We start from the raw sequence: 17,546 nt of genomic DNA, 5'->3' as shown, positions 1-17,546 counted from the left end.
TGAAGTTAAGTGTCTTGTCCAAGGACACATCGGAAGTGTGGCTGCAGGAGCTGGGGATCAAACCGACGACCTTCCGGCTGAGAGACTACCGAGTCTACCAACTGAGACATTGGCACGTTTTCCACAACAATAGGCACCATTGCACCTTACAATGTAAGTAGGCTTACAACATTTCTAGGACTGTGTGACCCTTTACAAATAATGATTGATTGAAAGATTGATTGATTGATTGAAGAGAAGAAAGACAATCTGTATGTAATGACTGAATATTAAATGAGAACAATTCTTAATGTTCCCTGTTCCTTTTGATTATTGTTGAGACAGACATTATAAAAGATTACTCACAAAAAGACATTGAATGAAATGCATGAAAAACAAGATTATTAATTGTTAACAGTAGCAGAAAATATATCAAGAAGTTGTGTCTTTAATCCTCGATCCTCATATATAGGGATTTAAGAATAAAAAAGATAATTTTAAAAGGGGGCCCTTGACATGACAAACTTTGGGAACCCTTGATTTGGGCTTAGAGTTATTTATACATTTGCATGATTATAGGCGTGGTTGAATTGACTGACAGGTGAGTGAGGTGCAGCTCTTTGCCTGGAGGCTTGCCTCAACTCCATTTGCCTGTTATTATTTAGGTTAAAAGTTAGATAAAGATAGCTTTTCCAATATGGAAACTGCATCAACACAAATTGGTGACATCAGGTGTGTTTTATACAGTATATGGTCTTGCAGCCCTGCAGCTAGATGGTGTTCTGGTCTTTTAGCTAGCATATCCAGGTTTCTTAATAGTGTGTATAAATGCACGATTCAATCAAAATCATGTAACTTGGCTTCTTAAGTCTATGTAAACAAATGAATGGGACAACGAGTAGTAGAGAGTTTAAAGTGTCATTTACATCACTGTGGTCCTCCTTTGTCTCTGAACCAACAGCCCTATACATGTTTAAATTTAGGTATAATTATTAATTTCATGCCAGCCAGTCTGAATTCCTCCTGTTTGTCTGACTCAGGAGACACTGAATGACAATTTATTAGCGTCACTTCTTTTTTTCTTTTTCCGCTCTAATGAATCGATCTCCCCTTAGAGCTATTTTCTTTCTTCCACCTATCTTTATAGATGAATACTGAATACATTGACTGATATTTTCATGGGTCCTGGTGGATTATGCACCATTTGGATATATTGTTAACATATATCCACTTTTGGATACAAACACTCCAGTTATTCTGTATATGATGAATTGTCTCTGTGCAGCTGACAATGTGTATGTGTGTTTTTAGTCTTTTGTGTGAGTCAGTGTGTGAACATGTGGAGGCTTTATTAGAATTGGGGGGTTGGGAAGGTGCTGCTGCCATGATTGTATCCTCCTTTAAAGACAGAAAGAAAGAGAGAGAGAGAGAAAGAGGAGAGGAGAGGAGAGGGGGAAGGGGTAAATATAGTGAGGGAGAAAGGTTGAAGAGAGGGGGATGCCAGTTCATTGGGTTGTGGAGGTGGAGGTGGGGGAGAGATGCAGCAGTTTAAATCAGAGGGTTTGTGTTTCTGTGTGTGTATTGGGGGAGGAGTGACTCTGTCAAAGCCAATGGGGGTGTATATTATGTTTTATGGTTACGAGGGGACGCATAAATCACTGTTTCATTACATGACTTCAGTCTCAGAGCCCACCCCCCCCCCCCCCCTCCTCTCGCTATGGGACATCCCTCTCTTCCTCTGTCCTTTCTTTCTTATTTTGTCCTCCATCTTTTTTGTGTTCTCTGATTTTGAAAGATTTTCCTAGTGGACTAGTTGCAAATGTATTTATTTAACTCTGGCTGTCTTGATGTCAAAACTGTGGAAAGACCGACCTGAAGTCAGGTTTGCTAAGTTTTTCCTTAAATAATATTTCTCTAAAATATATATATCCTATATATTCTTTGTAACCTTTGACAAGGAACTCTTACATCAGGACATTGCTTAGAACCTTCTTCCACAATGTTGACTGGATTGCAGTCAGTAGCCACTCATTAAGCAGCCTGCGCTGTAGTCAGTGTTTGGTTTGGTTTGTAGTCTGAGGCAATTCACTCACTTTGACATAGCGCTCTGCCAGCTTTGATGTTGTGGTTGCCCGACATCAGCCAACATGAAAATGTAACATATTTAAAGTTAAAATTTGACAACCCTTAAGAAACCGTCAGACAACAGCTAGCGTTAGTATTTACCCACCTCCTAACATAACCATTCGCTAAAAATTTGCTTAATGCTAACATAGCTTTTAATGGTAAATAAAATACAAAAGGAAAGGCGTGAACAGACTTATTTTTGTGAGAAAAATATATTTGAAAACCCATTTGCTACTATAAGGAAACAGCTAATCTTAGTATTCTCCACCTCCCTAATAAAATGACTACTAGCTTAGAATTAAACACCAACATACTATTCAAAAGGTAATGTTAGCATCTACTTTCAGTCCGACATCAATTAAAGCTACGAAGTGGCTTAATGGTAAGGTTAGCTGTTATATGTTTATTAATAGGTTTTTTAATATGTTGTTTTATAATGAACACAATACACAGACCTATTTTGGGGGAATTAAAAATATATCAAACTAAACCGACTAAGATTCTTTCCTTGACTAGGATTGGGTCATTTAGAAGGGGAACCCCTTAAAAAACATTACTCATTACTCCATCCATGTTCTTTAAATCTCCATTCCAACCCCCACTCTCTCTCAATAATTCTCTCTTTCTCTCCCCTCTGTCTCCTGGAGCTGCCATCTCCCATCGACTCAACCTGAAAGCAAGACAGCCGTGACACAATGAGGTCGAAGGTCAGAGCAACAAGAACAAGAAAAACCAGTGCCAGTGTCAAGGTTGGCGGAAAGAAAAAAACAATGGAGGAAGAACAGCTCTTTATTTAAATAAAAGGAAAAAAGAAACACTACTTGTTTTTCCACTCTCAGGTGAAACTTTGGGAACAAAAACACAATCTGTTTATTCTTTTCTGTAAAATTCACATGACTGAAATGAGGTTGAAAGCATTTTTTTTGGCAACCAAAACAAAAAAGATGTCTACAATCTACATATGATACAGTGACAACATCCTCTTCAACATATAAAAATACTATGACAAAATCAAATGCATTATAAGCTTATAATATATTACAATCTGTTAGGCTGTTACTGTGTAGATTTATTGCAGTTATTATAATAATAAGAGAGCTACATTAGTCTGATTAATGACATAATTCCAAATGAAGGAAAAATTAAACTCAAAGGCTTAATAAACAAAAACAGGTTAAAATGAATTTCACGCAGCTTTATTTTAGTTTCACATCCATATAAATAACACACCATAAAAGCTACATTTTCCATGTGGCGATTATGTGATGCATTCACTTGCTTTCTCTGACAAATCGGAGGAAGCGTTTGATCTGAGCACCATGCCACATTGTCGTATAATGAAGCTCATTATCAGGGACAGCGTCCTGTTGTTGGAAGGGTCTGGCAGTGACAAACACACATGCACACACACACACACACACACACACACACACACACACACACACACACACACACACACACACACACACACACACACACACACACACACACACACACACACACACACACACACACACACACACACACAAAAATGCACTTCTATGCTTGTGAGGACTTTGATTCTTTAAAGCCCTGAACCATAATGTGCTTATCCCACAATGTTGATGGGGATGCTGTTTGAGATATGTTCCTGCATTACTCTTGTGTTTCCGTCTTTAGAAAGAAAGCTAAAAAATAAAGTTGTTTCATAAAAATCAAACATCTTTTTATTTCTTTGCCAACTCTAATTAATAGTTCCAATACTTCCCACATCATAAAGAGCAAATATTGAAAGTGTAAGATTTAAGAAATCACCAATTTACAGTAATAATTATAATAATAAAAATAGTAATAATAATACATTTTATTTATAAAGCACTTCACATTAAGAACAAATCTCAAAGTGATTTTTCTAACTAAGTGGAGTGGTTCACTTTTTTAAATGTACAATACCAAATGACATTGTAAAAAAAAAAAAAGAATTATTTATATTAGCAGCAATTTAAAAAAAGGAACAAGATAAAATATAACTTTTCTATTTTCAGCCTTCAATGCCTTCTGCTGGAAACTTTTCGGTTGGTACCCTCAAAGTACAGCGCTCTGCTTAAATTCAAAACAAAGTTTAAACCTCAAAAAAGACCTTCAAGGAAACAACCAACATCTCCTCATTCCCAATATCTCTAAAATATGCTCCTCAAAAAGATAGAAGTACAAGACATATAGACATACACACACACACACACACACACACACACACACACACACACACACACTATCCCAACCCCCCACCACCACCACCACCAGTGTTTAAGTGGAAGAAAGGGCGTCTTGTGAGCAGCGATGGGAACATGTCATGACCCCTCTGCTGTCCCCTGTGAACTCCATCACCTTTAGCCTTCAGGCTGAACATTGTTGGGTGATGACCCTTTTATTTACATCCGGATTATTCCATGAGCTCAACGACCGGGCTTTGTTTTAAATTTAAGGGATTTTTATAGCAGACCAAGGTTTAATTTTCCATCGAGGTGTTTCTTCAGTCAAAATGATCCTAAAGCCCAAACTTTCATGCTTTACTGTCTTTATCTGATTTACTAAATATTTGTTGAATGAAGCTTTTTTTTTGTCTTGCCTTTGAATTTTATTTTATTCTAACTAAAATGGAATCTTTGTCTGTGTTTATCAGACAAAGAGGACAAATTTCATTTAAAGACAAAACAAAAGAATGGCTGTAAGATGTCCTGCTTCATATGTAACAAATAACTTTTCTTATTCCTTATTTGAAATCCTTATTTCTCTTCAGAGCTTCAACATGTGGCATTGAGGTGGATGCAGGGAACACACAGACTGTAAATATTATTGGACGAAGCCTGAGTGACATCACCCATCTGTTACTGCAGGGGGCTTTAGAGTCACATCGATGGCTGTCACTTGCTGGAAATGCTGTCTTACCCAAACTTTCAGTCAACCTAACGACTTGATGCTTAAACCATCAGATAAACAGCAGTCATGGCTGCAGAAAACTATACTAAAACATCCCTTTGTTATTTCACCTGCAGCTCCCCCCTTCAAAAAACTGACAGAGCTCAGTGCTTTGTTTCAGAAAAATGCTCTCTGGCAGGTGAAATCTTAACAAAGTGGATACAAAATTGAGCAACTTTTACCTTAACAAACATTGAATTAAGCTTAAGTTAGTACCTTAATTTCTTGCAAAAACTGGCAGCTCTCTGATGCAGCTGTGTGTGAATGGAGAGCAGCGCTTTTCCAGCCACAAATATGAAACACAGAGAAGAAGGCAAAGGGAGATTTTAAAACACACAAGCATTAGAAATGAGCTGGCATTAGGTAGTAAGTGCGCAGGTTGTCCTGCTGCAGGTGAAGAGGAGGAGGAGAATGAAGATGAGGTTGACTCGTTGATTTCATGTTTGGAGAGGGAAGCACTGTCTTATGTAACAAAACTGCGTCGGTGCGCAGAAACACACGAAACAAACACCAAAATGTCCGTTTATCAGTGAGAGATTACCTACAGTGTGTGTACCTCTTTAGCTTGGTGTGTGTGAGTGTGTTTGTGTGTTATGTTTGGATGTGTGTGTCTTCATGTGTGTGTGTGTACGCACAGTGCATCCACAGTACTATGCACAATCCTTGCAGCCACACTCCACAGGCTTCTCCACGTCCTGTGTGATCGAGGTCCCGTCGTCACACTCGAATGTGAGCCGCCGGCGTCGGACCCTCAGAGGAGCGCAACAGGAAGCGGCGGGGGCAGTGCCCGGCTCGGTTCCTGCCTGGCATCGACCCAGACATTCCACCCAGGAGAATGGTTTGGACGTCTGGCAGAGGACGGAGCCGTGCTGCAGCCGGTGGTAATCTCTTACCGGCTCTCCTCGACAAGGGGACTCTGGAGACACAAACGCAGGATTAACAGGGCGCCCAGGCCTGAGCACTTTAAGAGCAGTTTCAACATTTCTTACCAACGAGCAAATTATATTATTTCACACACACAGATATGAACCAACAACCACATAATTAAACTCTATGCACACAAATTCATCAACAGAGAGCTGCACAGGCAGATGTGACGCTTAAACAACACACAGGGCATGGCAAAGAATGTCACTGTCTGCTTTGTACAGCAGCTACTCTCTCTCTGTCTCCTCACTCGAGGTGGAGTTCTCCTAGCCCAGAGGAAATTATTTTGACAATTTGGAGTCGGAGACCAAGGCGGGCTATGCCCCTCTTATCATTAATAACTTTCAACACCATCACGCCCACATAACAGGACTCGTTCAATCTTGACTGACATCTTCAGTTATGTATTATATATATTTCATTATCTTCAAAAACGTATTGACCAGAGACAGAGGAAGACGAGGAAGTGGATTTATTGTTCAGATAGGAAAATGACTTAGTTTTACTGCCAGAGGGTAAAGTTATAGTTTCAGTAGCTGTGAGATTTAAAGCCAGTCTGGCCTGGATGAGAGAGAGCTGAGTGGGGTTCTGTGTGTTTGTATTTCATAAAGCTTCCAGTATGTCCTGAGCAGAGAGTGAGAAATAAAATTCAATTTTCAAAATTTGATCTAGTATGCTTTCTCATCTCTCTTTGGGTAAAAAGGTGTCGCCATCGTCATTTTCCTAAGCTACTGATTTCTTATTTGGATCTATAAACCAGTGAGAAAATAAATATATCTATAATAATTTCTCTATTTCTCATTTTTAGGCCTTTTAAAATAATTCAACTTTTTTTCGTATGGCCTAAACAAGTTGTTTTATAATCTTGTGTTTTAAGTGTTTTTTAAATCCCCATTCTGGCCACAAGTGGCTGAAGTGTACCTCTTTTTATTCACCAACAAAAAAAGAGACAATATTTCTGTCATTTTTTGACCTGCACATACTGCAGGTATAATCTGTTTTCACAGTTTGAAAAAAGGTACTTAGAAAATATCAGAGGAAAACTTTTTTTTTCATTTTGTAAATCATACATAGTAAAAAAGTTAGGCAATGATGAAAGACAACTGTCCTAAGCCATAAACACAGGACAGAGAGGAGTTTGGTGAGGGGGTGAAAGACTGTAAATGGATGAATGGTGGGGTTACACCATAAACAGCTAATCGGACATAGTGACAAATACCAATCAGTAATTAAGAGATGCTGTTGTCTTTCCTCACCTATATCACAGCTCTCTCCGGTGAATCCCTGCACACAGACACACTGCTCTCCTTGCTCAGTCTGCTCACATTGGCCGTGTAAACACTGCAGACCCCGACACAAACTCGGCGGCTCCTCCTTCAGGTTACACAATGAACCTCCGTATCCTTCCTCACAGTCACAGCGGTATGACTGCGTGTCCAACACCACACACACACCATTCACACACCTGGATTCAGACAGACATGCATGCACCCAGGAAGATGAGGAAAACAGTCAATATGAAGCACAAATCCTCAGAAACCAAAACATTAAAAATCATTTCTTTGTCATGATTTTCAGTTGATGTAATGTGTTTTAAAAAAAATATCTAAGTATTCATAGCACACTCACTTGCTGCCCTGGCATGGGCTGACACCAGTTGCTGTGGTTACACCATCCACTCCAGTAAGGCTTCCTGTCATTGGCTGGTCACAGTGTTGTCCTGTCCATCCTTGCTGGCAGTGACATTGGGGACCCTAAGAAAGAAAACATGTTACAATGTGTCACATCATAAATGTAAAAATCTGCTTGCAAAAGATGCTCTTAAAACCTTTAATTTGTCTTTTATTCTGTGACCCTCAAGGTTTTCAGACTTTTACAACATTCTATTTATAATATAGAAAACCCTTCAAAAATGCAATACTACAAGTGTTTGTTAGGAAATGTCCTAGAAAATAAATCATTGTTCAAGTGTTCTTCACACTCAAGATGAAAAAAACAGGACATCAATAAAAGTGCAGCTGAAGGAAAGTTGAGGGACGATACACGAGAAGTAAACTATAGGAAGTAAAAAGAAGAAATGTTTCTTAATGGTTTCTGTTTATGCAAGACCATTTTCAAGCTTTTTAAATGATATTGTATTAATAGAGACTGCTGTATGATGTCTCCCACCTCTGCAGCATTGGGCTGACAGATGCCGTGCAGACAGTAAAGTTTGCGGCAGGCCTGGCAGCCCGGCACCACCCCCGGATTCATGTGGCTGCGGGTGAAGTCCTGCAGCTCGTGGTTAATGTAGAGGTTCTTTATGCAGCCATGGAAACTGGACGTGTTGAGGGACAGAGAGGAGAGACCCAGAGAGGAAGGCATCACCTTCTCAGGCATACCTGGAGGGACAGTAAAAAAGTCAACCTTTTGACAGAGTGATATATTTTATCCATTGTTTTAAAAAAGTGGAAGTGGCCACTGTGAAGTCTAGGGACCATCATTTACTAAATGGACACCATGCTGTAACCAAGATGTAGGTAAGAGAAAATAACTGAACATGATTTTGTATCTTTAGCACAACTAAACATCAAAAAAGAAAAAAAAAAGAAAGAAAATCATTTCGTATGAAAGCCTTTAGCAGCACACCCCTTAGAGGAATTGAAAATGTCCTGTCATATTCAGCGTACAAGGATTTTTCAATAATCACATAGACAACATATTTCTGCTTTTAAACTCTTTGGCTCAGGGGCCGTGATCATTGACTCACTTTTGGAGTAAGCCTCCAGTGGTCATTCAAGCAACTGTAGTTTTTGGACATATTGTTATGTTTGCCTCAGTTGAAAGTCTCTCTACTCTTACCTCCTACATAAAGAGGGGCGTCTCCCGCCACCTGCTGGCTCCGCCCCTGGCTGTCTAGAGTTGTTGGCTCTCCTCCATCTACAGACAGGTTCACCATCCGATTAAAGGTCACCAGTTCTACCGTGTGAAACTGTCCGTCATTCACCGTCTCAGTGCTAAAGGGCATAACACACACAGTTCCACATTAAATTACATTGTAGGAAGATAACACAGTAAGAACAACAGAAAAAAACACTGGATTTTTAAACACTTCATAGACACATTTTGGTTGTTTCTAGAATTACAGTAAATCAGGTTCCGGGTTGGAAAATTTCATATCCATCTTAAAGGTTTTAGATCCATTATTTTATCAGATCCACTTGGTAAAAGTCAGTAAAGTCTGATGACGGGTCAGCACACTGACACAAGACATTTATCATTACTCATTTAAATTTTATTTTCAACTTTTTAATCAGCCATCAGTAATTCCCCTTCAGCACATTTTCACCTGATGTTTATGACATAGGATCTGTTTCTGTGAATGTTGGTAATTTGCGATCACACAGGACCATCTAGTTGCCACAGTTGTTGCCCCTTTTTTGATTACTTCACTTTTTGTCTCTTTTTTTGGATCCATCTCTGTTGTCTCTTTTCAGATGATTTATCGTGCACTCAGTCTCCTCTTCTCTGCAGCTGCTCCTCATATTAATAGCCTCACTTTGTGTTAATTTGTGTGTGTGTGTGTGTGTGTGTGTGTGTGTGTGTGTGTGTGTGTATTTGTGGTTGGGCTGGTCAATCCTCATCATTCTCCTTAACAGTGAACCCTCCAAACATTTAAGCACTCGACACCCAATTGAGTGGGCACTCGGCTTCAAGTGTCCTCTGGCCGTGTTTGTGTTTAATCTGTCCAAGTTCCCAAACCCTACAAGACCCTCTCTGAGCAACCGCACAGCTCAGACACGCACATACTTGCCAGCAGCGTTGCTTGGCTACGGTCGGCTGAGAGGCTGCTGAGGGCCTGACAGGAGTCCAGTGGATCGCTCGACTCAGCGAACACTCAGCTTCCAAAGTGTGACGATGAGAACGCACTAATCAAGGTTGAGTGTTGTGTTAAAAATGTAAAGCTGGTCAAGTTCAGCAGATGGTAGTCATGACCATCACACACACAAAAAAAACTATTGTTCAGCTATAACAATTTATTTATTTTATAGTTCAAACTTAGCGGTAACTGTAATGTTGCTGCCAGAACTACACAGCCCTGTATTTGATGAAAAATGGATGGATGGCTAGTTCAGCCTTTTGTTGAAGACCTGCTGTACACATTCTCAACTTGTCTGTCTCAGCTACCTGGCTGTATATCGAATACTTTGTTTAAGGGCTGTAGTTTTTTTTAATATGTTGTCTGCCAGCACCAAGATAGTTTTTGTGAGGTCTTTTCTAGGAGTATCTCAATATGCTTCACATCCATATTATGTGCACAAACTAAAGTTAGGACAAGTTATGGAAATGATCCTCTGGATATTATGGTTTGTATTTAAGATCATTTAAAGTGGATTATGCAAACAACAATAACAAGCGGTCAGAACACGATAAGCCCTCCTGGTCTTCTGTTGTCATAACAATTTACTTACCCTTAATCAGTGGTGCAGTAGTGCCTGGGGAAATGGGTAAACTCTTAATTTATGGCCGAATTAAAAGCGAGCCTTTTATGAAATCTGGCCGGGGACAACGGATGAAAATTTGCCTTTTGGCTAACTCTGGCATATTTACTGAAATGTTTATTAATATGCACTGTCCCTGTAAAATAAAAATAAAGTAAATAAATAAATTGTTTTTTAAAGCAGTCCATCCAGCAAAGAAAAAACGCCCTGTATTTTAGCTTTGACATTTAAGACTACTCTTGCTATTTAGATTTAATTCTGGACTTCCAGTTAACCCTCGACCAAAACTGAATTTTTCTTCTTTTGAAAGCCTTGTTCTTAGTTTTTCACATCCAGTCTCAAGAACCTTTCAGCCAGTTCTAGTTGTTGTAGTTTACCGTCCTCCTGGCCCATATTCTGAGTTTCTATCTGAATTTGCAGAATTTTTATCAGATTCAGTCCTGAACAGTGATAGAATAATTGTTGTTGGTGACTTCAATATCCATGTGGATGTTGATAATGATAGCCTGAGCACAGCTTTCATGTCACTATTAGACACTATTGGTTTCACCCAGGGTGTGGCTTATGGAATTGAAATCCATAACCTTACAGTTTTCCTAGAAAATCCTCTGCTATCAGACCATTTTTTTATTACATTCGATTTTTGTCCTACCAGAATTACCTCTGCCTGGAAGAGGTGTGCTCTCTAGAAGTTTATCTGATAGTGCTGTAGCTAGATTTAAGGAAGCTATTTCAGCTGTTTTTGATTCAGTACCGTGTTTCAACCCAGTTGGAAACTCTTATGATAGCTTTAGTCCCTCTCAGCTAGATCAGTTTGTTGATAGTGCAGTGGATTCGCTGAGAGTTACTCTGGATTCGATTGCTCCCCTGAAACAGAAGGTTGTCAAGCGGCGGAGAGTGGCTCCATGGTTCAACTCAGAAACCCGTACTCTAAAACAATCGTTGCGGAATTTTGAAAGAATATGGCGCTCGACCAAAACGGTAGAATCTCGTTTTTTCTGGCAGGATAGTCATAGAAGATATGTGAAGGCTCTACGTCACGCCCGAGCTGCCTACTACTCCTCTCTAATTGAGGAAAACAAAGGCAATCCTAGATACCTTTTCAGCACTGTAGCCAGGCTGACAGAGAGTCATGGCTCCATTGAGCCTTGTATTCCTCTAGCCCTCACCAGTAATGACTTCCTGAGTTTTTTCAATAACAAAGTTTTAGACATCAGAGACAAAATTGGTAACCTCCTGCCCTTACCTGGTGCGGATACGTCTGATACGGCAAAGACAGTTCCAGGACCAGATATTAGTCTCGACTGTTTATCTCCAATCAACCTTTCAGAGCATTATCCCATTTTTTCTGCGTCGAAACCGTCAACCTGTATTTTGGACCCAATCCCAACCAAGCTGTTTAAGGAAGTTTTTCCCTTAGTTAGCAACTCTATATTAGATATGATCAATTTGTCTCTACTGGCAGGCTATGTACCCCAGGCATTTAAAGTAGCGGTAATCAAACCTCTACTTAAAAAGCCTACTCTGGACTCAGGAACTCTAGCTAACTACAGGCCTATATCCAACCTTCCTTTTTTCTCGAAGATCCTGGAGAAGGTGGTAGCTAAACAGCTGTGCGACTTTCTCCATGACAACAGTTTATTTGAGGAGTTTCAGTCAGGATTTAGAGTCCACCATAGCACTGAGACTGCACTAGTTAGAGTTACAAACGATCTACTCCTAGCCTCAGACAGGGGACTTCTGTCTGTGCTCGTCCTGTTAGATCTTAGTGCTGCTTTTGACACCATTGACCATCGGATCCTGTTATACAGACTGGAGCATTTGCTTGGAATTACAGGGACTGCTTTAAGTTGGTTTGAATCCTACTTATCAGACCGATCTCAGTTTGTACATGTTAATGATGAGTCCTCTATGCACACTAAAGTTTGCCATGGAGTCCCACAAGGTTCAGTGCTTGGACCAATTCTCTTTACATTATATATGCTTCCTCTGGGAAATATTATGAGGAAACACTCCATACAGTTTCATTGTTATGCAGATGATACTCAGCTTTATGTATCAATGAAGCCCGATGGCACCAGTCAGTTATGTCAGCTAGAAACGTGCCTTAAGGACGTTAGGACCTGGATGACCAGAATTTTTTTACTACTTAACTCAGACAAGACTGAAGTTATTGTGCTAGGCCCTAAGAACCTCAGAGAGACTTTTTCTAGTGATTTGACTGTCCTTAGTGACATCAGCCTGGCATCTAGCACCACTGTTAGGAATCTAGGAGTTCTTTTTGATCAAGATATGTCTTTTAGCTCTCACATCAGTCAAGTTTCAAGAACAGTCTATTTTCACCTCCGTAATATATCCAAGATCAGGAATATCCTGTCGCAAAATGATGCAGAAAAACTAGTTCATGCATTTGTTACCTCCAGACTGGATTATTGTAACTCTCTTTTGTCAGGGTGCTCTGGCAAATCTCTAAAGACTCTTCAACTGGTCCAGAACGCTGCAGCTCGTGTACTGACCAGAACCAGGAAATGGGACCACATCACTCCTGTCCTGGCTTCTCTGCACTGGCTCCCTATACAGTCTAGAATAGAATTCAAGATCCTTCTTCTCACCTACAAAGCGCTAAATGGCCAGGCACCATCCTACCTGAAGGAGCTACTAGTGCCGTACTGTCCCTCGAGAGTGTTGCGGTCCCGGAGTGCAGGCCTGCTGGTGGTACCTACAGTCTCCAAGTGTACTATGGGGGGTAAAGCCTTCAGTTATCGGACTCCTCTCCTCTGGAACCGCCTTCCAGCTGGGGTCCGGGAGGCAGACACAGTCTGTATTTTTAAGAATAGACTTAAAACTTTCCTTTTTGATAAATCTTATAGTTAGTGCTGGTGTAGACCAGCTCTTAGTTATGCTGCTATAGGCTTAGACTACCGGGGAAACTGGCACCTTGAGCTCCTCTCTCTCTCTCTCTCTCTCTCTCTCTCTCTCTCGCTCTCTCTCTCTCTCTGTGCATATACAGTACATCATATTACTGCATGTATCTATCTGTAAATCTCAGTCACTTAGGCTCCTCAAGATCGTTGGTTGACGGCCTGCCAGAACAGAGCAACAGAGCAAATGTATCATTGTATAAAAATATTTTGCTATCAATACCACCCCACAAACTTTAGGATGAGAGAACTATACAATTCTGAATGTTGAGTGAACTATTTCTTATTCCTTATTAGTGTTGAGGGTTTCTGTTGTAAAAAGTAACGTGACATCTTAGTTTAGCAAATCCAGTAATCAGTTAATTGTTTTTTTGTTGTTGTAAGTAATCCATTATTTTAAAAATATTTTCTTGAAGATATATCCCTGACACAGGGATTTCTGTTTGAATTCTATGGTGTGGATGTGTAGCTCAGGCGGATTTATGCATCCAAGCTAAGCTGCTCAGCTAGCGAGATGGCAGAGAAGACAGGGACAACCTGAACGTCTTGGAAGTATTTTTTTAATTTTGTTTGACCTGTTCTCTTCATCTTTCCTTCCTTCCTAAATGAGCCTACTTTTATTACCACAGAAGGCCATATTGCATTGCCTTATTTTTCACCAGGGCAGGCAGGTAGCCCATAGACTGTATAAAGCATGGATATGGTCTGTGTGTTACCCATTAGTTTCTGAAACATACTTTTGAAACATAACAATGACTGTCCCCATATTGGAAATACTATCTCAACCAGACTTTAGTTCAACCTAGTACTAGTCAAAAAGGAGGCGCTGAGGTGGGCCTTTGACCTTCTAACAAACAGCTACAAAGACCCTTGCAATCAGATTAGTCTTGTCTCTATTATATTGGCACATACTGTACCTATATTGAACTGTACTAAATAGATCAAATAATTTTGAGGTTTGGAGTTTAATTCAACCACTAATCATTCAGACTGTGCCTGAGTTTAACACACAATAGACTCAGCAATAATGGTGTGTTTGCATACCTGTAGATAGCGGTGGCAGGCTGGTTTCCAGGGTCATATGTGACCCTGACGTGACCCTGATGGAGCTCCACAGCTATTGGTTCATTGTCTCCGTTATAGAGCAGGATACCATTATCCTCTGCTGTCGATACCTGAAACACACACACACACACACACACACACAAGTCTAACAATGTATGTGTGTTTCTATGTCTTCAACTTCTGATTGTATCTCTTCTTTTATAAATCTTAGACGGCGGCACGGCATCTTTAAACATGTGTCCTCACCTGCAGTGTGATGTTTGCTTGAGGCCAGTTCTTCACGTCTTGAAGCTGAACATATGAGTCTCTGTCCACAAAGTTCACACTGACCAGCTTCTGACAGCTGCGCCCCTCAAAGCCCGGCAGACACTGACAGACCGCAGAGCCCGTCTCCTCCATGCAAGGGGCGCCGTTCTGACACTGAGCCAGCTGGCAGGGTGAGGCGGGAGGAAGGGCCACTTCACAAAACTCTCCACTGAGGGGGAAAAGAAGCCAGTAAGGGTACCAGTAAGAACTTTAAATGGGTTGTTTTAAAAGGACATTCTAACATTTTTTGCTTTGTTTTCTTTTTAGTCTCTCTCTGACTGGTTGTTTATTTACTCATCACTTGATCTCTCACAAATTGTTCTAACTTCCAGTCATTCTTTTTCAAACCTGATGACCGCAGACGTCTGATTGTCTGTGTTTATACTTGTTGTGTGTTTCCTAGGCCCTATCCAAAAAACCCACAGTTCAGTATGGAGTGCGTACTTTTCAGTAGGGAGTTTCAGTAGACTGAACCCTTGTGGTCATTCAGTATTTGGGTCCACCTCAGTATACTGAACATTTCAGTATGGGTACTAACTTCCAGGTTTAGTGCAGTATAGTTCCGATGCATCCTTTCAGGAAATGAGTTGTATTTTAACACCCACAATGCTGTGCGTAATTAAATGTAAAACGTCACTTCACGTGCGCCACCAAATCAAAACAAACAAGCAAGGATTACTTGGATCAATTTTTAATCTAGAGTTAAAGTTCCTACTGAAATCGCTCCTTTTAATTAACAAAAAAAAAGTAACAAATGTATGAAGTTTTATAAAACCTTTTCCTCTGAGACCTCTTTTTAAACAATGATTTCCCTTTGTATGTATGCGTCTTTGTTGGTTTAATTAACTTGTATAGTAACTTTCTTTCGTACTTTCCTGTATGTACTGTATGTTATTTTATTATTTCATCTGTAGTTTACTTGATTTACATTGTGCTAACTTTTTTTAAATTAACCTGACTTTATATTTGCATTACTCTTCTTGAATAAAGCTAAACAAAAACAAAAAAAAACAAGGATGGATGCGGCCGGTTTGGGTAATGCACCTTTCAAATGATGTCACTTCCATACTGAATGAATCAGACGAAGTAGGAACAAATATCTGCCTACTGTGCGCGCCTACTGAACAGTAGATACTAAACAGTATACAGAACAGATAGTAGGGGCTTTCTACTATCTACTGACAGATTGTGAAGGCACTTTGCAATTCGGATGCACACCTAGTTGTTTGCTTGGACTTTTATGATTACCTGTGTTCTGAGCTGGAGTGTTTCTTAAACTCTTCTTTTTATCGTATCTGCTCCTGTCTGAGCTGGGAATTTCATATTCCATCAATTTGAGCTCTGCAGGTTGTTTTAAACTAAAGTTACTCCTTAAATACTTCTCAAACAAATGCATTAAAAACATCCTTCTGAAGCATTTTGAAAATTAGATATTCTCCTTAAATGTCTGTCAAAAAGCATTTCAGTTATTTATTAGAGTCAGTCTTTAGGGCGATCAGCTTGGTCTTGCATGACAAAAGGTTAGGGCTTTATACCCAACACAGAATATTTTCAGAAAACTCAAATGGATTTTAAATACAAAGCTTTGACTTAATATCTTTATTTACCTTTATGATGCTGTTTTTTCAGCGTTTTGCCAAATATCATTCATTTAAAAAAAAAAAAAAAATTCTTGCAACTACTATCTCAGTGTTGCAGTCACTTTTATAAAGATGTATTATTTCTGGCCTTATGATATATTGTATTCAGCCAGTGAACTAAAGTGAACAAATGTTCAGCCTGCAGTTTCCTGAGAAGCATTGTATATAAACCTTTAAGTTGCTTCATTCAGTATTATCCCTGGTTTTTATACACTGATACATTTGAATTGGAGAAGAGGACACCTTTGTTCATACTTCACCTTCCAGTAGAAACCTTGTGAGTGATGAACACTAAAGTAATCCTAGCCTGTGTGTAAACCCACATAATGATAAAAACTGTGTTTTCTGTGACTATGACATGATAAAGAAAACTGTATTTAGAATTTCTGGCTTTCTTTGAGTCCACATAGTCTCGGCTTTCCACACAGTATTCACAGTTTTCCCATTGTACCTGTATCCCTGCGGACAAACACAGCTGTAGCCATCAAGGTGGTCGACACACTGAGCTCCATTCTGACAGCGATGGTCTGTACATTCATTATAATCTATGCTGCAGTCTGGCCCCACCCAGCCGGGAATACACACACACCTGGAACACAAACACACACACACACACACACACACACACACACACACACACACACACACATGCAACATGACACATGGTGTAGGATTTCAGGGAGTCAACACAGACATCAGCAACATTTTACCTTTGTATGTGTTTGTCCATCTGTGTGTGCTTTTTTAATCTTGTGTGAAATGTTGCTGAGTCTGGTCGTGATAAAGTGTACGTGTGTGTGTGTGGGTGTGTGTGTGTGTGTGTGTGTGTGTGTGTGTGTGCGTTTATTTTTGTTGTCACCTGGGGCCAGTAGGAGTGCTGATGCAGGTGGACTGATGCTGACAGGGGTTTCTACCTGGAGCACACACGTCCTCTTCTTCCTCACACAAGAGACCTGACACAGAGTAGAGAGAAGGATGGCTCATACGTTACAGCAGGATTGATTATTACCCAGATCATTTGTCCAATCTTGTTTTAAACCTTTACAAGCTCAGATTGACAACATCACAGAGATGTTATCACAGTTAATGCTATTTTCAAATCAGAAACATCTGTTCTATTCAAAACCAGCAGACGTCAATGA

General features: G+C 40.0%; 1 protein-coding gene across 1 annotated transcript in view; it reads right to left on the bottom strand.

Moving 5' to 3' along the window:
- Positions 1-2,879: 2,879 nt before the first annotated feature.
- Positions 2,880-17,546, bottom strand: part of slit1b (slit homolog 1b (Drosophila)) — a 74,255-nt gene continuing 59,588 nt past the window's right edge. The window contains exons 30-38 of the mRNA XM_020639640.3: positions 17,264-17,357; positions 16,856-16,993; positions 14,705-14,933; positions 14,438-14,568; positions 8,833-8,987; positions 8,161-8,372; positions 7,621-7,745; positions 7,248-7,456; positions 2,880-5,980 (exon numbers count right to left, since the gene is read on the bottom strand). Of these exons, the coding sequence (XP_020495296.2) occupies positions 5,715-5,980; positions 7,248-7,456; positions 7,621-7,745; positions 8,161-8,372; positions 8,833-8,987; positions 14,438-14,568; positions 14,705-14,933; positions 16,856-16,993; positions 17,264-17,357 (1,559 nt within the window). The 3' untranslated portion in view covers positions 2,880-5,714. The remainder of the gene's footprint in view (positions 5,981-7,247; positions 7,457-7,620; positions 7,746-8,160; positions 8,373-8,832; positions 8,988-14,437; positions 14,569-14,704; positions 14,934-16,855; positions 16,994-17,263; positions 17,358-17,546) is intronic.

The sequence above is a fragment of the Labrus bergylta genome, chromosome 1 (genome assembly GCF_963930695.1).
Source record: "Labrus bergylta chromosome 1, fLabBer1.1, whole genome shotgun sequence".
Classification (NCBI taxonomy): Eukaryota; Metazoa; Chordata; class Actinopteri; order Labriformes; family Labridae; genus Labrus; species Labrus bergylta.
This window is presented reverse-complemented; position numbering and strand designations above follow the sequence as displayed.